The 21,835-nt window shown below is 43.7% G+C and overlaps 1 protein-coding gene across 3 annotated transcripts in view; it reads right to left on the bottom strand.

The window, feature by feature from the left end:
* The window catches only part of SUSD1 (sushi domain containing 1), a 165,743-nt gene that overhangs the window by 48,079 nt on the left and 95,829 nt on the right, over window positions 1–21,835 (bottom strand). For all 3 annotated transcript variants that reach the window (XM_056518609.1, XM_056518623.1, XM_056518618.1), the window contains 2 exons: window positions 11,559–11,649; window positions 626–872 (listed from right to left, as the gene is read on the bottom strand). In XM_056518609.1, coding sequence (XP_056374584.1) covers window positions 626–872; window positions 11,559–11,649 — 338 coding nt within the window. The remainder of the gene's footprint in view (window positions 1–625; window positions 873–11,558; window positions 11,650–21,835) is intronic.

Below are 21,835 nucleotides of genomic sequence, written 5' to 3'. Positions count from 1 at the left end.
ATGCATGTTATGTGCAATGCATAAGCATACACTGTATGTTTACCAGCAAGATTTTTCGGTTTCTGGTGTCAGTAAATGCAGTCATCCCTGTGTAGAAGTGAGATAAGAGCGTTCTATAAAACATTTTTCAACCACAATGCAATGGGAAGAAAAAAAATCAGGTGATACACCATGATCCCATGCCTTAGAGGGCATAGGGTAGGGGCAGTCATTTGACTTCACTTACAGCATGAGGGAGTTACATGGCACAGTATGACTTTTTAATAGAGCTAAACTTCCCTGTGTATGGACTGCTTTCCCTTTCATTTTTTTTTTTTTTTCACAAGTATCAATCAGCCCTAAGCTCTTTTTTTGCACATTATACTATTGTGGATAGAAATATAATAAATAACAGTGTGGAATATAGCTCACTATCAAGAAGATAATGTGCATATACATCTATGAGTGTACATATGGTGCAATACAGAAAAAGCAATCTTTGTAAACAGTACAAAGAGAAGCAAACAAACAAACACAAACAAAAATCATGACACCACTAAAATAAGCCATCATAAAATAGTATAAAATCTGAATATGATAAACTCTTCACTGCGCATGCAAACATCAGATTTTCTAGCAAACTTACCTTTGTTAGAGTTCGTAATATTACACAGTAATCCTTCCCTCTCTCTAGAGGAGCATTATAGAATTTGCCATAATATTGTCTGTCTCCTACAAAGAACTCCACATGGTCAGAAAAATCTCCTGGGAAAAACTCGGCAGTGACATATCCTTGAGTCCTTGATATGTTACTAAAGTATGTGACCGCCTCCAAAGACTCACAGGTAAATGAGCACCTATGGACCAACTTGATCACGAACACCTGGTAGGAACTGATATTGACAAATATAAGACAAGTAATAAAATAAACCTCATTGTACTCATTGCACACTATGAAGGAGATTTATCATTCTTTTCAAGGCTTTAATATGACAATTTTTTAAACTTACTTTTGCTTACATGAGACCTATTTATAAATTAGTTGCATGACCTTGATAAATAAATCACACGTAAGCAAAACCCGGGAAACCCGCTTACGAAAGCATTTTTAAAGCAGAAAAGTTTTCCCTTATATTAATAGCCAAAGTTCTTTATCTACCCTTTATTACCAGTAGCGTTGCTAGAGAGTGATGGGGATGGGGGGCGTACTGCATCGGGTGACACCCTGACTGGCCGGCCTGGCACTAAATAGCTGCACTCCATCTATCCCACAACAACCCATTCTCCCTTCTCAGAAATTAAAAAATATTAAATATACTATGCCACACCATGAATATCCGTACTCTGGAGGCTTTTTTGTTTCATTTTGAGCCCACATTTTGTGACGTTGGTGGGCGGAGTCTTGCGTCGCTGTGCTGAGGCCGGAGTTTACTTCAGGAAGGAAGACAGCGCAGCACCAACAGGCACATAAACAATAGTTAAACCACAAAAAAAAAAAAAAAATGGATAGGTACGTTACCCACCCCAAAATGCACATGAAGCTATATTACTATGGATGTTTCTTTTTTTTTTAAGGAAAAATTTTAGTGCCACATATGGATTATTTACGTAGTCTGTAAAAATTCTTACACAATTATTTTGTGCCTTATTTACATAAAATTCAGTGGGTACGCCAGCATGTACGTGTCCTAAAATTAACAAGGTGTGCAGTGTGCATTTTCAACCTTAAAACTAATAGAGTTATTAGTTATATAATACATTTTTTCGATAAGTAACATTAACATTAATGTAGTAGCTTTGTTTCATGATGCAGAACAAGAACAGTTGTTATAGTGGATGTTAATTTCCTTTTCTGCAGACGTATGCACTTTCTGTAAGCCAGGTTGGACCTGGAATACATATGCGATTAAATGGAGATGCAACTTTTTTTCTTCATAAATAGCGACTATCGCATTTGATAAATACATGACCACTGCAAAGTATGCATGAGCAGATTTCAGAAATGTGCTTTGGAATAAGCAAAAATCTAAAAGTCGCAGCATGTATCGAAAAGTCGCTCGTGCACAGAAAAAATCTACTACGGAGCTTGATAAATCTCTTTCTATATTAGTAAATCGTGAATATTACTTGTATTAATGCAATTACACCATTCTGAGCTGTACATACAATGTAATGTTACAAAGCAGCCTGTCATACTAAATGGTATGTTAAGAGGGGGTTCTTGAAACCCCTTTCTGCACTGGTATTTATAGCTCTGAATATTCAAGCTCTTGTTGCATAATAAAAAATAAAAAAAAATACACAATGCTGCTCAGTGCCCCTCAACCCTACTTTACAAATGTTCCATAGAGATAACCGCCTTTCTACATGTAGCCACCTGACCAGTAAGCTTGTTGCTGCAGGCAGGCTTGACTGCTGTGAGATTTTGACAATATACACGTAATCCTGTAATATAACTTTACTCAGTGCCCATTCAAATGAATGATCTACCATGTACTGTAATACAGAAGTGTCTTTTCTGAATTATGTCTAGGGGAAAGTGATTTTTTTAAATATAGCATCCATCAAGGTATGTATTAGGCGTACTCTGCCTCATACCTCCACACAGATATCCTGTACATTTGCAAAACAAAATAAATTAACAAGCAAAGATCATAACATCACAAGAACACATCTGTACAAGTCATCAATGATGGCTCTTCACTCTTTGTTAGATTGCGAATTCCTAAAAGGTAAGCTTTTCACCATGACCTCTACCCCTTTTAGCATGTTTATGATTCCTTGAGAAACACTGTCAGAGAAGGAATACCTGTACATCCTGAAAGGGGTACTCCGCCCCAAGACATCTTATCCTTTGGATAGGGGATAAGATGTCTGATCGCGGGGGTCCAGCTGCTGGGGACCCCTGGGATCTTGGCTGCAGCACCCCGCTGTCATTACTGCACAGAGCAAACGCGCTGCGTTTGACGGGCGATGACGGGCGATGCAGGAGCCGGAGCATCGTGATGTCACGGCTCTGCCCCATCGTGACATCACGTCCCGCCCCCTTAATGCAAGTCTATGGGAGGGGGCATGGCGGTCCCATAGACTTGTAATTAGGGGGGCGGGCTGTGACATCACAAGAGGGCAGAGCCGGGATGTCACGATGCTCGGGCCCCTGTACTGCCCGTCATTACGCAGAGAGGGAGTTTGCTCTGTGCAGTAATGACAGCGGGGTGCTGCAGCCGAGATCCCGGGGATCCCCAACAGCGAGATCCCTACGATCTGACATCTTATCCCCTATCTTTGGATAAGGGATAAGATGTCTAGGGGCAGAGTACCCCTTTAAAGAGAACCAGGTCCTCTGTGGCTTCATATACCAGCACTGAGACCTGACAGGTCAGGAGAAAAGCATTCCTAAGCTGTTCTCCTCATCTCTCTGCAATGAAGCAGTGCAACAGGAAGCTAAAAAAGATTTTTTTTAATAGTAGTAATTTACAAATCTGTATAACTTTCTGGCACCAGTTGATTTTAAATAAATCGTTTTCCACCGGAGTACCCCTTTAAGCAACTCCTCTATATCAGCTATACACAAACAGCAACCTTAAAGCATTATAGTAACCACTAGAGATGAGCACATTTTTTGAAAAATTTGATTTGGCCGATTCGCCAAATTTTCCGAAAAAATTTGGTTTGGTCCGAATTTATTCACGGCGAATCACTATTAAAAACGGCTATTTCTGGCCTACAGAGAGGCTCAATAGGGGTGTAGAATACTTTGCTTTTTCCTAACACGCATAGGGAGTGTACTGTGTTAGTGAAATAATTCTGTTATTCAGTATGACATGCAGATTACAGGCATCGCTATTAGAATCACTGCCACAGAGCGTCTGGATGTGGCAGTTTTTTTATGTAATTTTTATTTTATTTTATTTGAATTTATTTTAATTTTTTGATTATCCATTCTGGTGGGCATTGAGCTGGCAGTCCGCCACGAGGCGAGCTACCATCTGTTCCAGCCCCTGCCTCTCAGCGCAACCTAATACTCTGAGTGTCCAGTTGAAAAGGGAGGGACTGCAGTACCAGCAACTTGGACAGGAACACATTCAGCTTCTGTGAAATTGGATAAGTGGGCGCATAAATTAGCTAGTGGCTGCAGTGAAAAATCTCGTAGTTGTGTCTTAAAATCGAGCTGGCGGTCCTCCGCCAGGTGAAATACCACCTGTTCCAGCGCCCCCCTGACTGTGAAAGTGTGAATGTTTCATTTAATCAGTTATGGTTCATTGTTATGGCTCCAAACTGTTTCATTGGATTCTTGTGATAATTCCACAGGTAATATGACGTAAACAACCATAGGGCCTCAGTCTTGAAAATTGATTTTTTTAAATTTAAGATTTATATTAGATTCCCAAGTTAACAAGGAGTCACATAGCGGCACAATGATAGAGCCTAGAGGTGGCAGCAGCATGAGGAGACCATAATCTGGCAGAATGACACAGCCTGGAATTGGCGGCAGCAAGAGGAGACCGTAAAGTGGCTGAATGACACATCCTGGAGTTCGTGGCAGCATGGGGAGACAATAGGCCTTCACAATCCCTAAGATTAAAAGATTAATTTTCTAATTTAAATTGAAGATTTATGGTAGCTAGTGCTACTATAAAAATGTTTAGGTAAGGTCCTAGGCCCAGCAGCATCAGTAAACCATATAGTGGCTGAATGGCACAGCCTGGAGTTGGCGGCAGCATGAGTAGAACATATAGTGGCTCAATGGCGCAGCCTGGAGTTGGCGGCAGATGAGCAGACCATATAGTGGCTAAATGGCACAGCCTGGAGTTGGCGGCAGCATGAGTAGAACATATAGTGGCATCGGCCAACTGACTATGTAGGATGCCTCTGTAGTAGGTCACTTTGTCCTCCCTCTCAGTGGGTGTGAAAAAGGCCCCCATTTTGTGGCAGTAGCAAGGGTCCAATAAGGTGGAGAGCCAGAAGTCATCCCACTGCCGAATGGTGACAATTCAGCAGTCACTACACAAGCAAGTGAGCATGCATTGTGCCATTTTTGCAAGTGACTCGGAGGGATTCCCTGCCTCCATCTCCACTGCATACTGTCACGGTGTGTCTGGGTCCTCTGTCTCGCCTTCCTCATAACCCTTTAGCTCCTGTGGCTGCTCCTGCTCCTCCTCTCCTGTCAGATGACTAGAAAAACCACCCATTTCACAAAACCTAAACTGTGCCCCTCCCCCTCCTCTAGTCCAGGGCTCATATGGCCGTGAGATGTAGGTGCCACATCTCCATTGCCCTGACCAGCCACCATTTCCAACACGTGTTGTAGGAAAAGAAGCAGTGGAATGGTGTTGTTCATCCCGCAATCCTGGCGACTGACTAATAATGTGGCTTCCTCAAAGGGCCTGAGCAAATGGCAGGTGTCACATATGAGCTGCCACTGGTTGACTTTTCTCTGTTCGTATAGTCTGTCCAACATATGGAGGGTGGAATTGTAAGGTGTGGCAACGATGCAAATCACACTACGTTGGGGGATAACGTTTTGACGCTGCAGCTCAAGGAGGGTGTGCTGGAGTGCCTGCAAAAGTTTCCTTTCCTTTGCTTGCAAATGGGGGGGGAAACTTCAGGAACCACTTGACAACCAGATTGAACACGTGTCCCATGCAGGGCACATGGCTCAGCCTTTCTTCTTGCAGCACAGACAAGATGTTCTTCCCGTTGTCCGTCACCATGGTTCCCATTTCCAGTTTTCGTGGAGTAATGCTCCGATTTTTTTATGAATGACTTTTAACAGTTCCTCCCCTGTGTGACTCCGTTCACCAAGGCAAACCATGTGAAGAACAGTGTGACACCGCCGTGCCCTGCACACATGGTATTATGGAGGGGCACTGAGACTTGTCTGTGCAGTGGAGGCTGAGGACACGGTGGAGGGTAAGGAGGCAGAGTCGCACACTGTCACAGGACCAACAGCCTGAGGTTGTGGAGGAGAAAGCGGTGTGACCTGTCCAAGTTGGTGTTGTGGCTGTGCAGGAACCACATTCACCCAGTGAACCGTAAAGGACATGCATTGTCCCTGTCCATAGTTACAGCTCCAAATGTAGGCACTGCCGTGCACTTCTGTATACACCGACAGGCTCAAGGACTACCCCACCTTCTCTTCCACAAAATTGTGCAAGGCTGGTACTGCCTTCTTTGCAAAAAAATGACGGCTTGGCACTCTTCACTTCGGCTCGGCACAAGCCATCAGTTCTCTGAGAGGTGCAGAGTCCACCACTTGAAAAGGGAGGGACTGCAGCACCAGCAACTTGAACAGGAGCACATTCAGATTCTGCACCGTTGGATGAGTGGGCACATACTGTTGTCTCTTGGACATGGCTTGGCAGATGGATTTCTGGCAGAATGACTGACTAAAAGTAGGAGGAACAGGAGCATTTGGAGCGACAGAAGGAGGGTATGACACACAGCTTCCTTCGGCTGAGGTGGTGAGCCTTGGCTGGCTGAAAGAGGGAGCAGCGTGCCACTGGGTGATGCAGCAAGCTGGACCACTACATCGGAGCCACGGTTCTCCCAGGCCACTTGGTGGTGCAGCATATGTTATTGGAGGGCTGTGGTACCAACATTGGGACCCTGGCCACGCTTCACCTGCCGACACATCTTGCATGTGGCTATGTGAACCTCCTCCACATGCTTGATGAAAAACTGCCACGCCATCGAGTAGCTGATTTTCCACCAACAGTCCGCACTAATTGACTGCTACTGCCGCCGCCTCCAGGAACCCCTGTTCCACTACCTAATGGGAAGGTAGGCTGCTGCAAAGCAGGTGGTCTCCCCCGGGTACGTTTGGCTCCAGAATTTCCACTTCTGCCACCATGCTGACTGCCAACCATGCTACCATCTTGCTGGCACAGCTGCTGCCTCATAGGCAACCTGCAACCCTCTTCTCCTGATGATGATGAAGCCCCTTCTGCACCCGACTCCCAATTGTAATCGGCTTCATCAACAAGTATCTGCACGTCACTGATGTCCTCTTCAGGTTCCTCAACAGAGTCTGCTTCAAGACCCTGAACGCTGGTAACACCGCATGCCACGTCACTCTCCTCATCACTACCTGCCAGCCTAGCAGAGGAAGCGGCGGATGTCCCCTCCACTTCTTGGTTGGGCAGTAGCTGCTGACTGTCCTCACTGAAGAGTGGAGTTGAACCCACAGCATAAGATACTTCTTTAGGGGAGGGAACAGCATGGACCATGCCAACTGAGGGTTGTGTCTGAGGAACCCACTGACTGTTGACTGCGGGTATCAGATGTCACTTGTGATGAAGTGGATGACCATGTTAACCAATCGATGACGGCAGATCGGTTGCTGGTCAAAACTCGACCGCTAGCTGATACCGGGAGATCAGGCCTCTCGCTGTGACTCGCCCCTATTCTGCTGTGCCTGATGAATTTTGGCCTCTGCCACTCCTCTGTGCACGTCCTGGCACTTCTCTGCCTGATATACTTAGTGCATATATGAGGGGAGTACAATGTGCTTCACTATGCTTAAAACATTATTTGTCTAGAACAGCAGCAGATGTGTACTTTTGGCTGGTCTTTGATAGTATCTAGGCTCTATGTGGCATGCACTTATGGGGGCAGAAAAATTTGCTACAGTACACTTAAAAAAGTATTTGAGTACAACACCAGCAGTACACAACAGTGCTGCAGCACACAGTTGCTGTGTACCAAACCCAAAATTGCACTCTCTCATAGACTATTAGGAATGGACTGCTGGGTATGTATTATACTGTCTACAGACTAGTATAACAAGCAGACCATTTGTTGTGGAACAAAGAGGGCAGAAAAATGCGCTACAGTATGCTTAAAAAACGTATTGGAGTAAAACACCAGCCGATGATTACTTTTACCTGGCCTTTTACAGTATCTAGGCCCTTGACAGACTAACAGGTACAAAATAGTACACTACTTAGATGTACGTATGTGGTATGCACTCATGAGAGCAGAAAAATGCGCTACAGTACGCTTAAAAAACTTATTTTTGCACAACACCAGCAGTACACAACAGTGCTGCAGCACACAGACGCTGTGTACTAAACCCAAAATGGCATTTTCTGAAAGACTATTAGCAATGGACTGCTATGTATTACACCATCAACACACTAGTATAAGCAGCAGACCAGCAGACACAGAGTTGCGCAGAAAAATTATTCCTCCAACCATTGCTAAGGTTTCTCAAGCTGAGCCAGCTTGTTCAAATATATGAGGCAACACACAGCTCTCTGCCCCTCTCTGTAATACAATGCTGTAGAAAGTGACTGGGAGATTACTGGCTGCAGTAAAAGTTTGTTTCAGTGAAAAACGCACTGCTCTCTGTCCACCAGAACGCTGACGTGACTAGGAGGTGAAACCCTGCTGGAAAAAGCTTTTCTGTATAACACATAAAGCGCTGACAGTCCTATCTATAAGTGACTAGCTGGAATATGGCTGTTGATTATATAGGGCTGTGACATCATAGGGGTGACTGGCTGCTAATAGGCTGCATCCTACACGTGATTTAGAGTCATCCCACCTACCCTTATTCCCGCCTTCCCAGAGGTCCTTGCCCCATGTCCTCACATGTGGATCCGCCATTTTAGATGCCCTGGAGCCTGGACCGCACTAAATGGAGTTTAATGAAGCGATTTGTTGCAAATCAAATTTCTCATGAAATTCGTAACAAATTTGGATTCGTCATATTCGATTCGCTCCTCTCTAGTTACCACCACTGCACTTTCAAAGTGTGTAATTCTGGGCAAACACCTTTGACCAACGGGCTCTACGGACCCTAATCACACATTTATATGCTCAATAGATCATGGCGTTCCTACTGCAGACAGGTTAATAAAGCATAAAGTCCATACTGATGTTCAGATATAGTATCCTTCAAATGTTTATTCAATGAATCTTCACGATATATTCATGCATGTATTCTGACATACGAGTGCCAATATTTACTGTGCAAGATGTAAAACAGCATAACTCGGTCAAATGGAAAGAGACACAAGTACAAACCGGCCACGTTACGTTTAAGGGGCATGCTTCCTTAGTCATGCGCTCTGGTTTGATGCAGGAGTGGATTTAAGAATGGTGGCGGCTGGATACAGGTGAGTAATTAACTCTTTCAGGCAAGTGCACATCATAATACTTTATACACCATTCAGTGCACGCTAGCATGCTCAAATCCAGTAAACTTTTTAAGTAAACCTTAAAGTTACAATTTTCATTCAGCCCTTTCGGTTCCAAAGATTCTAGCTCTACTATGCAAAATGTTTCCCTTTTCAGCCAATTCTTTCTATTCACATCCACATTACTGTTCACTTTTACCTCTTCAATAACTTGCCATCTTAGATCAGATGCTACATGTTCATGTTCTTTAAAATGCCTAACCACAGTTGTCTCTCCATATTTCTTCATGTGTATAACGTCTTCTTGCAGACTTATGTTCGCCGACTCTAGTTTTAATCATCCGTGCCGTCTGTCTAACATAGACAAAACCGCACGGACACTTCAAGAGATAAATCACATTGGTACTGTTGCATGTGTGATAACCTCTAATAGGGATTTTGTGGCCCTTAGTCGGATGTAAAATGTCACCACCTTTTATAATGCCATTGCACTGTGTACAAGAGAGACACAAAAAAGTGCTATTTTTTCTTACTGCCATAAATGTTTGTTTATCTTAAAGTTTTTTTCACAATGTCACTTCTCACCAGTTTATCACCTATAGTTTTCTCTTTTTTGTGTGTAAAGATGGGGGGGGGGATCTCTAAACAATAATCCATACTTATTGTCAGTAGATAGCAACTTCCAACACTTCCTAATAGTATGTTAGATGATAGATGAACGTTTATCATATTTACCAGCATACATAACGTGTTCATTTTTTCATTTGCTGGCACAACTGCTTTTACTCGCTAAAAAATGAGGATCTTGTTGCTATCTACTGACAAGAAATATGGATTATTGTTTAAAGATCCCCCCCATGTTTACATACAAAAAAGGGAAAACTACAGGTGATAAACTGGTGAGAAGTGACATTGTGAAAAAAACGTAAAGATAAACAAACATTTATGGCAGCAAGAAAAATTTTTCTTATGTCTCTCTTGTACACAGTGCAATGGCATTATAAAAGGTGGTGACATTTTACACCCGACTAAGGGCCACAAAATCCCAATTAGAGGTTATCACACATGCAACAGTACCAATGTGATTTATCTCTTGAAGTGTCCGTGCGGTTTTGTCTATGTAGGACAGACTGCACGGATGATTAAAACTAGAATCGGTGAACATAAGTCTGCAATAAGACGTTATACACATGAAGAATCTGTGGCATGTGTGGTACCGCAATACGGAGAGACAACTGTGGCCAGGCACTTTAAAGAACATGGACATGTAACATTTGATCTAAGGCTGGGTTCACATCACGTTTTCTCCCATACGGGAGCGCATACGGCAGGGGAGAGCTAAAACCTCGCGCTCCCGTATGCTTTCGTATGCGCTCCCGTATGTAATTCATTTCACTGAGCCGGCCGGAGTGAAACGTTCGGTCCGGTCGGCTAATTTTTGCGCTATATGCTCTTTTACAACCGGACCTAAAACCGTGGTTGACCACGGTTTTAGGTGCAGGGGAAAAGCGCATACGGCGCAAAAATGAACCGACCGGACCGAACGTTTCACTCCGGCCGGCTCAGTGAAATGAATTACATACGGGAGCGCATACGAAAGCATACGGGAGCGCAAGGTTTTAGCTCTCCCCTGCCGAATGCGCTCCCGTATGGGAGAAAACGTGATGTGAACCCAGCCTAAGATGGCAAGTTATTGAAGAGGTAAAAGTGAACAGTAATGTGGATGTGAACAGAAAGAATTTGCTGAAAAGGGAAACATTTTGGATAGTAGAGCTAGAATCTTTGGAACCGAAAGGGCTGAATGAAAATTGTAATTTTAAGGTTTACTTGTTACAGTGGATTTGAGCATGCTAGCGTGCACTGGATGGTATATAAAGTATTATGATGTGCACTTGCCTGAAAGAGTTAATTACTCACCTGCGTCCAGCCGCTACCAATCTTGAACTCACTTCCGCATCAAACCTGAGCGCATGACTAAGGGGGGGGGGCGTGCCCCTGAAATGTAGCGTGGCAGGTTTGTACTTGTGTCTCTCCATCTGACCGAGGTATGCTGTTTTACATCTTGCACAGTGAATATTGTCACTCATATGTCAGAATACATGCATGAATATATCGTGAAGATTGATTGAATAAACATGTGAAGGATAATATATCTGAACATCAGTATGGAGACTATGTTTTATTAACCTGTCTGCAGTAGGAACGCCATGATCTATTGAGCATATACACAAACAGCAGTCATTTCCTCTTGCTGTAATCTCTGTTCCTCTCTAGCAAATAAATCCTCAGACAGAAACCTGAATACGCAATACTTTCTGTTACATGGTGTCTTTAAGAAAGTACTTCCAAGTGTGAACTTGTGCCATTGACATCTGTAGTGCAGTTGTGTAAGCAATACAGTAATTGTTTTTTTTATGATGTTATAATGATGCTTACCTGACTGATCCACTTCTATCATTCCTCTGAAAACTAATTTTTGGCAACTGGCGGTAAGCTGGCACGATTTTTAGTTTAGGAAGTGGCGTGTCTGAAAATGAAAACTATGATTTATTCTTTAATTAAGAAAATAAGACTAACAAGTTACATCAAGATCATAGTAAAATAATTTTTTTATATATAAAACATCCCAATTCTCATGAATGTATGCATCATATCTGCATGACAGCATGTAGATGCCCTCTAAACATTACAGTGGCCATAGTACAGTGTTCCCTCAACTTACAATGGCCGAAGACATTGTTCTGCCTGCTGGGTCCAAGAGTGAAGTGCTGCCCCCCCTCCCCCCCCCCCCCAGCCCCAAAAGAAAAAGAAAAGCATTAGGTAGGCAGCAGTTCCCCCACATTAGGCAGGCAGCATAGCTTTCCCCACATTTGGTAGGCAGCATAGTTTCCCCACATTAGGTATCATAGTTTCCCCACATTAGGTAGCATAGTTCCCCACATTAGGCAGCATAGTTTCCCCACATTAGATATGCAGCATAGTTTTCCCACATTAGGTAGCGTAGTTTCCCCACATTAGGTAGCATAGTTTCCCCACATTAGGTAGCATAGTTTCCCCACATTAGGTAGCACAGTTTCTCCACATTAGGTACCACAGATTCCTCACATTAGGTAGCACAGATTCCCCACATTAGGTAGCATAGTTTCCCCATGCTAGGTAGAAGTTTCCTCACATTAGGTAGCATAGTTTTCCCACATTAGGTAGCAGTTTACCCACATTAGGTAGCATAGTTCCCCCCCCTCCCCCTGACACAGAGACATACACACAGAGACACACACATACACACATACAAACACACCCACCTGGCCTGCACAGTGCTTCTTCTCTCCGCCGGTGGCCTGATGAGTGACTTCACTGACGTCCCCCTGGGCGGGTCTGCGGAGGAACGTCACTTGCGCAATGTCCCTCATCAGACCCGAGCAGGCCGGCCACAGGCTGCGCCGCGGCCACTTTGCAACAGTGAGCAGCGGTGGCGCAGCAGCAGGGCCGGCCCAACCATGAACCTAGGTGGCACAAAAAGTGCTGAAAAGTGCTGCCTGGGACCAATGGTCCCACTAGGTCCTATGGTAGGGCCGGCCCTGACTCAACATACAATAGTCTTTTCTGGACCATTGTAACTTGAAACCAGACTCAACATACAATGCTACCGAAAATCCAGATCTGTGAAACGTGTCAATGGCTGGAAGAACTGATCAATTAGAATGAGCATTTTACTGGTAAAACACCAGTATTACTGAAGTGCATGCACTGACTGGCTGTCTGGTAGTGCCTCCCTACAGTACAGGGAGGTACTACATGTTCTGTATTACTCTTTACCCTTGCCAGGGATAGCTGCTCCAGGTGGGGGAGGCTCCATGTTGCTTTTTTGGGGGGACATTGTGTGTACTGTACAGGACCCTGAAGAAGCTCCTGTCCTCTACATAGACAGTGATTACAGCTCCCAGCAGCTCTTTCTTACTTTTATATGTAAGGACTTGTTTTATCTGTATTAGTTGTCTACTTATTTTTCTTTAATCTCCACTTTTTCCTATTTTTCGATGATATTTTGGGGCTTCAGAACCAATTACCTGGTTTCCATAGACTTATGGTCTCAACATACAATGGTTTCAACATACAATGGTCATCTTGGAACCAATTAATATTAATTTAACTTGAGGGACCACTTATAGTTTTATTGGCAATGTTCCAGGATAATGTAGGAGCCAGCAAAGTAGTCTCAGTGAATGGCGGATGTCACAAGGGTTTTAAAGATTAAAGGGGTACTCTGGTGGAAAACATTTTATTTTAAATCAACTGGTGTCAGAAAGTTAAACAGATTTGTAAATTACTTATATTAATAAATCTTTACTCTTCCAGTACTTATTAGCAGCTGTATGCTACAAAGGAAATTATTTTCTTTTTGAATTTCTGTCTTGTCTTTCTTTTTTGTTTTGTCCACAGTGCTCTCTGCTGACACCTGATGCCCATATCAGGAACTGTCCAGAGCAGGATAAAATCCCCATAGCAAACCTATGCTGCTCTGGACAGTTCCTGACACGAACAGAGGTGTCAGCAGGGACAAGACAAAAAAGAAGTTCAAAAAGAAAAGAATTTCCTCTGTAGTATATAGCTGCTAATAAGTACTGAAAGGATTACATTTTTTAAATAGATGCAATTTACAAATCTGTTTAACTTTCTGGCACCAGTTATTACATTTTTTTTTTTTTTTTTTTAAAGTACCCCTTTAAAGGAATGCATTATTTTACCTAATATTCTGCCCATCTAATCTGTTAGAATAATATCTGCCATAAACCACAGCTATGGCCATCTAAACACACAACTCCCACTGTGTTAGACTTAAGAACAAAAAGTGAATCACGTGTAAGACTGCTGAGACTATAACACCAATCCTTTCGTATTATTGTGTATTTTTCCAGTTCCATTACCCTTTACTTAAAAAAAATGCCTCCAAAAGATTATATTAGTGTTGTTCATACAGATTGTATTAATGCACAGTGCCATCTAGTGTACAATTGATAGCTGTAACATTTTTAGCGAGACAGCAACAAATATACTTACAATAAACCTGTTACTAGAACATTGAAAAGTCTGCACTTTAGAAGCCAAGAATGCTCCTGATAACACATACTGTAATATTTTTGCCACTTCATGACCATTTCTTGCTTATTTCAGTGTAGGCTTTATAATACCGTAGCATGTTTATGATTTCACCGAATTTCTTCATGTGAAGCAGCCATTAAACACACTATATTTCATAGATATAGGCTAGGACAGTAGAATACATAATATATCTTCATTGTCTCCAATAAAAGCATACAGTAAAAATTGAATAAGTTGGGCTATGGTCACATCTACGTTAAGGCTTCATTTGGGGAGCTCCGTAACAGAATCTATTTCATTAGCAGGACCTGAGTAGACAGAAAAATGGTGCGAGCAGTAATATTTATTCCAGTCAGAACCTGCTAAATAAACAGACACTAGACCAGTGATTCCCAACCGGGGTGCCCCTGCACACTGGGGCGATGTTCAGCACTGCCCGGGGTACCACAGGATTTTTCAGTGAATTTTTCTTTTTTTAAATTTCTACATCCATGTTCACTCCTCTACACCCATCTGTCACCCCTCTGTTACCCATGTGCACTCCTCTACACCCCTCTGCCACCCATGTGCACTCCTCATCAACCCTCTGCCACCCTTGTACACTCTTCTACACCCCTCTGTTACCCATGTAAACCCCCTGTCACCCATGAACACCCCCTACGCCCCTCTGTCACCCATGTACACTCTTCTACACCCCTCTGTCACCCATGTACACTCCTTTACACCCCTCTGTCACCCATGTATACTCCTCTACACCCCCCTGTCACCCATGTACCCTCCTCTTCACCCCTCTGCCACCCATGTGCACTCCTCTACAACCCCCTGCACCCATGTACACTCTTCTACACCCCTCTGTTACCCATGTACACCCCTCTGTCACCCATGTACACCTCTCTGTCACCCATGTACACTCCTCTACAACCCTCTGCCACCCATGGACAGTCCTCTGCCACCCATGTACGCTCCTCTACACCCCTCTGCCACCGATGTACACTCTTATACACCCCTCTCTCACCCATGTACACTCTTCTACACCCATCTGTCACCCCTCTGTCACCCATGTACACTCCTCTACACCCCCTGTCACCCATGTACACTCCTCTACACCCCTCTGTCACCCATGTACACTCCTCTATACCCCTCTGTCACCCATGTACACTCCTCTACACCCCCTGTCACCCATGTACACTCCTCTACAACCCCCTGCCACCCATGTACACTCTTCTACAGTCTTCTGTCACCCATGTTTACCCCTCTGTCACCCCCTACGCCCCTCTGTCACCCATGTTCACTCCTCTACACCCCTCTGCCAACCATATACACTCCTCAACAACCCTCTGCCACCCATGTACACTCTTCTACACCCATCTGTCACCCATGTACACCCCTCTGTCACCCATGTACACTCTTCTACACCCCTCTGTCACCCCCTACACCCCTCTGTCACCCATGCACACTCCTCTACACCCCTCTGCCACCCATGTACACTCGTCTACACCCATCTGTCACCCCCTGCACCCCTCTGTTTCCCATGTACACTCTTCTACACCCATCTGTCATCCCCTTGTCACCTATGTACACTCCTCTACACCCCCTGTCACCCATGTACACTTCTCTACACCCCTCTGCCACCCATGTACACCCCTCTACCACCAATCTAAGCTCCTCTACAACCATCTGCCACCCAGTTACACTCCTCTACACCCCTCTGCCACCCATGTACACTCCTCTACATCCCTCTGCCACCCATGTACACTCCTCTATACCCCTCTGCCACCCATTTACACTCTTCTACACCCCTCTGTCACCCATGTACACCCTTCTGCAACCCTTGTACACTCTTCTACACCCCTCTGTCACCCATGTACACCCCTCTGTCACCCATGTACACCTCTCTGTTACCCATGTACACTCCCCTACACTCCTGTCGCCCATGTACACCCCTGTGCACCCCCAACATCACTCTGTCACCATTGTACACCCCTCTATCAACCCCCTTTGCCCCTGTCATCCATGTACACTCTTCTACTCCCCTCTGCCACCCATGTACACTCCTCTGTCACCCATATATAAAAAAACAGCGGAGCCTAATAGGTTTGTTTTGCAGGTTTAACTGTCAAGAATTGTGGCTGGATGAAATTATCATGTTGGACGGGTGGGGCAGATGGAGAAGAAAAGGGAACGACCCTGATTAGAGAAGACATCATTAGTGAGTTGCTGTCTAAAGCAGCACTGTAATGTGCATACCCACAGATAAATAGATATTGTGCATTTTACTGTACAAGACAGTCAATGGGATTCATTGATATCCATTGGTGTCTGACTGCCTGAATCCATTTTTTGGCCCCAAGCGGATTCTGTGATCTCAACATATGTATGTATATATGTTCCAACATTACTTCCAAATGGCTGGAGATGTTTCACTGAAGCTTGGTACACGTTACTTTTATGTTAACTGACCCCCAAACATCCCCCCACCCCCCCACCTTGGAAGGGTGGGGGGTTTCTCTGAAGTCTCATGCAAGTCTATTGGACTTCTACATCTCCTGATCACGTAACTCTTGGCCTGCAGAGACTGCCAGCTACTTTCAAACATCCTGCCCACTGTCCAACAGGCAAATGCAGAGACTAGTGCAGAGACTAGACTGACGTCACAGGTAAACAAAGGGTGTGTGGATGGGCACCATTGGTGATGTGATGTAACATTGGAGTAATCAAGAGGAAATGGAGCTGACGTCAGGGTAACATATGTTATATATAGATCAATTTACCGGCCGCAATTGCCATTGCCCATCGCCCTCCTTAGGACGTTGAGGTCAGCAACGAAACATGTAGAGGAGGCAAATATTTTCTGGTTTTATGTCTGGCTAATTTACTGGCCTTAATCACAGAGCACTGCAAGCTCTGCTAATAGGACGTATTACTGGATAATTCTGGTGTGTATTCTAACTGACCAGTATAGGCCACAGCTTTTAATAGTTTGTGATACAGGGTTGTATATCATATAAATCAATAAAGATTACAAGGTTTTAGGGGAGGGGATTATATTAGGGGTTTTTTTTTACCCTGGGCTGCTGCCCATGGGTTTGGTACTTATATTGCCAAAATACAGGCAAATAATGGTGTATGCTGTTGTCATGTCTTTTCCTGCCAAGAAAAAAAAAAAAAAAAGACAAGCTACAGTAGGTGCAGTTGAATATTCTTTCTGGTATATTTAAAGGGGTACTCCACTGGAAAAAAAAATGTTAAATCAACTGGTGCCAGAAAGTTAAACAGATTTGTAAATTGCTTCTATTTAAAAAATGATAACCCTTCCAGTTATTGACACTGTTGACACCTCTGTCCATTTTAGGAATTGTCTGGAGCAGGATAGGTTTGCTATGGGGATTTGTTCCTACACTGTTCAGTTTCTAAAGTGGACAGAGGTGTCAGCAGAGAGCACTGTGGTCAGGCAGAAAAAGAAATTCAAAAAGAACAGAACTTCCTCTGGTACATACAGCAGCTTATAAGTACTGGAAGGGCTAAACATTTACAAGTAATTTAGTAATTTACAAATCTGTTTTCTATTTAGAATGTTTAACCCTTTCAGTACTTATATGCTGCTTTATGTACCAGAGGAAGTTCTGTTCTTTTTGAATTTCCTTTCTGCCTGACCACAGTGCTCATTGCTGACACCTCTGTCCATTTTAGGAACTGTCCGGAGCAGGATAGGTTTGCTATGGGGATTTGTTCCTGCACTGGACAGTTCCTAAAATGGACAGAGGTGTCAGCAGAGAGCACTGTGGTCAGACAGAAAGGAAATTGAAAAAGAAAAGAACTTCCTGTGGAGCATAAAGCAGCTGATAAATATTGGAAGGATTAAGATTTTTAAATAGAACTAATTTACAAATCTGTTTAACTTCCTGGCACCAGTTGATTAAAAAAAAAATGTTTTCCAGGGGAGTACCCCTTTAATTCATAAATGTGTCTAAAATGTGTTGTGAGTTTTTTTTTTTTTTTTTTTGTGTACGAAATGTCAAGGACTAGGAGCAAAATCATTAGTAAATCTCTCCCAATGCTCCTCAGTAGTATGTGTAGTAGCCCAGTATGGGAGGTGTTACTCTGTATTCCTGCTGCCCTGTCAGGCAGCCTCCTTCAATGTCCCCAGGGCCCCTTGCATCAGTTTCCCCATTGTAAATATGTTGTACTGTATAAAATGTGTTATCACTTTAAGAGTTATACCATGTGACATACTATGTGCTTGTTACCCAGGACGTACCAGTGAACAGGTGATCCCGGAGGTGACCTATAGGCTCCGTGCTAGTCTCCCCCTTATAAGCCCTGGGTGGAGCTAGCCTCTCTCTGAGCGCTGCACTTCTGCTAAGCTGAGGTCCAGCGCAGTCGTGCCTAGTATGTCTGTCCAGAGTATTGGAGACCTCAACTCAAGTCCTGCAGCCCCCATCAAATCAAATAAGCTAAAGTCACAGCTTTATGAGTCAAGACAAGTCAGTCCCTGTCATCTGTCAAGTCAGTGTGGTCTGCATTCAATTATCCAGTCCTACTACAAGTCCCAGCAAGCCCTTAAGATCTCTGAGTCACTGGTCACCTCCTTGGGCCCTGGCTGAACTATATAGACTTTACCAACTGCCTACCCTCAGTAAAGCTACTGTTGTCCGTAACTTGGCGTCGGAGTCTTTATTGCCCCCCGTGCCTAGCCCAGGATCCAGCGCTATACCTTCGGGTGGTTATAGGCTAAACCACGCCCTGGCGACACGAATACAAGGGGTTAATGCCATCTGCCCCTAGGGTAACATCTGCCCTGCACCTCACACCCCGCCACCACATATGCATTTGTTGAGCATACCATAGTCTGGTGTTTTATTTGACACAATACATCATTGTCTTATCTGTTCGTTCACATTTTACTAGGCCTATGCCATCCCAAAGAATGACATGACAGCTTGTGATCTACTATATTTGAGCATAAATAGGGTAGTGTGAGTTCTACAGTGTAGATGTAGCTATAACCGTATATCCAGTTACATGTGTTGCTTCTTTGTCATGCTAGAGATAACACATGCTCGGAGGGACATAAATTGGTTCCCTGGCTGTTGCTAATAACATTAGCCTTTTCTATCAGCTCCCTGTATCTCACATTTGTAGCTCTGTCCGCAGTCTTACAAGGGGAATTTATGCATTTTGACCTGATTTGATCACAGAAAAGTGTTGTAAAGCACTAAGTGCACATCTTGTGATGATCGTCCTTCTAATCTGTAAATTGCAGCTGTTTGTAGTTTCTGCTCCTTTCACGTGATCTTAACCTATTTACTGTCTCTTGTTTTGTCTTAATTAAGCAGGGAGGCTCTCCACATAATCTAAACTTATTGCCTAACAGATCAGCAGAATGAGATGGTCATACAATCATTAGGGCCGCTTTTAGACAACTAATTAGAACTAATTACTAATTAGGCTATTTTCTGCTTTATCCCTGTAATTCCACTTACCATATTCTGTAATGAATGGACCGTAATTAAAACAGGGCCCAGCTGAAATACAAGCGATTGTCTTACACGCAGGTGAATACAACTGGTAGAAGATGAGATCTAATAAGGCCGACACATGATACAGCTGGGCTTTAGCACATGTGGACAACAACCATGTGGATATGAGGACAACAACCAGACCAATAAAAAAAAAAAAAAACAAGGAGTACTCCAGTGGAAAACTTTTTTTTTTTTTTAAATCAACTGGTGCCAGAAAGTTAAACAGATTTGTAAACTACTTCTATTAAAAAATCTTAATTCTTCCAGTACTTATTAGTGGCTGTATACTACAGAGGGACCACATTGCTCTCTGCTGACAACTATGTCCATTTTAGGAACTGTCCAGAGCAGCATATGTTTGCTATGGGGATTTTCTCCTGTTCTGGACAGTTCCTGACATGGACAGAGGTGTCAGCAGAGAGCACTGTGGTTGTGACAGAAAAGAAATCTAAAAATAAAAGAATTTCCTCTGTAGTATACAGTCGCTAATAAGTACTGGAAGGGTTACGATTTTTTTTATAGAAGTAATTTACAAATCTGTTTAACTTTCTGGCACCAGTTAATAAAAAAAAAAAGAAAAAGAAGTTTTCCACCGGAGTACCCCTTAAAGGGGTACTCCCACCCTAGACCCACGCCCCCCATAGACTTGTATTGAGGGGACGGCGTGACGTCACACGGGGGCGGAGTCCTGACATCACGGACTTCCGTTCCCGGAGTCGCGACTCAGACCCTCCAGCAGTTCCGGTGAGAACACAGGTGGGTGCCGCATGCAATAATGCGGACCCCCGCGATCAGACATCTTATCCCCTATCCTTTGGATAGGGGATAAGATGTCTAGGGTGGGAGTACCCCTTTAATAGAGAACTTGTCCCCTATCCACAGGATCACAGGGGGTGTGACAGTGGGACCCCGGTGATTTCCAGAACAGGACCCGGCTCTCAGTGAGGAGCGTGTGTGGTCTGTAGACAGCATGCGCTCCATTCATTTCTATGGGAGTGCCGATGATGCCCAAGTGCTGTACTCGGGTCTCTCCTGCCATCCCACAGAAATTAATGGAGCGCGTGCCGTCTACCGCACGCACTCCTCACTTAGAGCCAGGTCCCATTCTAAAGATCGCGGGGGGTCCTAGCGGCAAAAAACTGCTGGAAAAAAATGTTTAAAAGGGTATTCCAGGAATTTTTCTTATCTGACTATGCTACAGGGGCTGTAAAGTTAGTGTAGTTCCTAAATAGTGTCTGTACCTGAGTGTGACGGTTTTCTCACAATTCTTATGTGATTTTCACCCCAATATTTATATTTAACAGCATACAAAATGACTGTTGTCTCAGATTTTTCCCAGGTTGCAATGTGGCCGAGACCTGACATCACAAGTCAGCTGATGACAGGGAGCCTGTCTGCTTCAATGGGTGGAGGGATCAATCTGCAACTAATGCAACAGCTGTAGGCACCCTGATTGAAAACCCCAGGTCTTTATGTTTTAATGGGTGGGGTGGCTGATGTGTAGGGGGGAGGAAAATGGAATTATAGGATTTGTAGTCAAAAAAAGAAAACCGAAACAGGAAAAAACAGTTCACAAAAAGCTAGCCACAGTGTTATGGTAATCTCACAACATAGCCATTTAGCCCCAAGACAAGTGCAGATCCTTCCTAAGCATGTCCATTACTGCCTGCCAGGTACGTACTAAAATCACCTTATGCTGGATAACCCCTTTAATCTTTCAGACTTTTTGCATAAAAATTGCAGTTTTTTTTCAGGCTCAAAAACTGAGTGGGATTAGAATATGACCATGTGAAACTGGCCTACTACTATATTTAGGTTAAGTCTTTCCTTTCTGCAGAGTCCGCAAGGTAACACATTGCCGTCTATGAGACAACACATTTCCAAGCGGTCCTAGAGTCCACCAGTTAAGTCAAATGTGAGGAATGTCCGCACGTATTGCTTAGAATAATGTAAACACAGGCTGGTCGATAGGCTGCTGACTAAAGATATACCTCAAAATGAAGAGTACTAAATTTTAGTTTATTAATAGAATAAATGAACAAAACTGATAAAATCACATATTTAAATAATGGCCTCAAGTCACATGTAATA

The sequence above is a fragment of the Hyla sarda genome, chromosome 1, assembly GCF_029499605.1.
Source record: "Hyla sarda isolate aHylSar1 chromosome 1, aHylSar1.hap1, whole genome shotgun sequence".
Lineage (NCBI taxonomy): Eukaryota > Metazoa > Chordata > Amphibia > Anura > Hylidae > Hyla > Hyla sarda.
The sequence above is the reverse complement of the archived record's forward strand: the minus strand, read 5'-3'. Positions and strand labels throughout refer to the sequence as shown.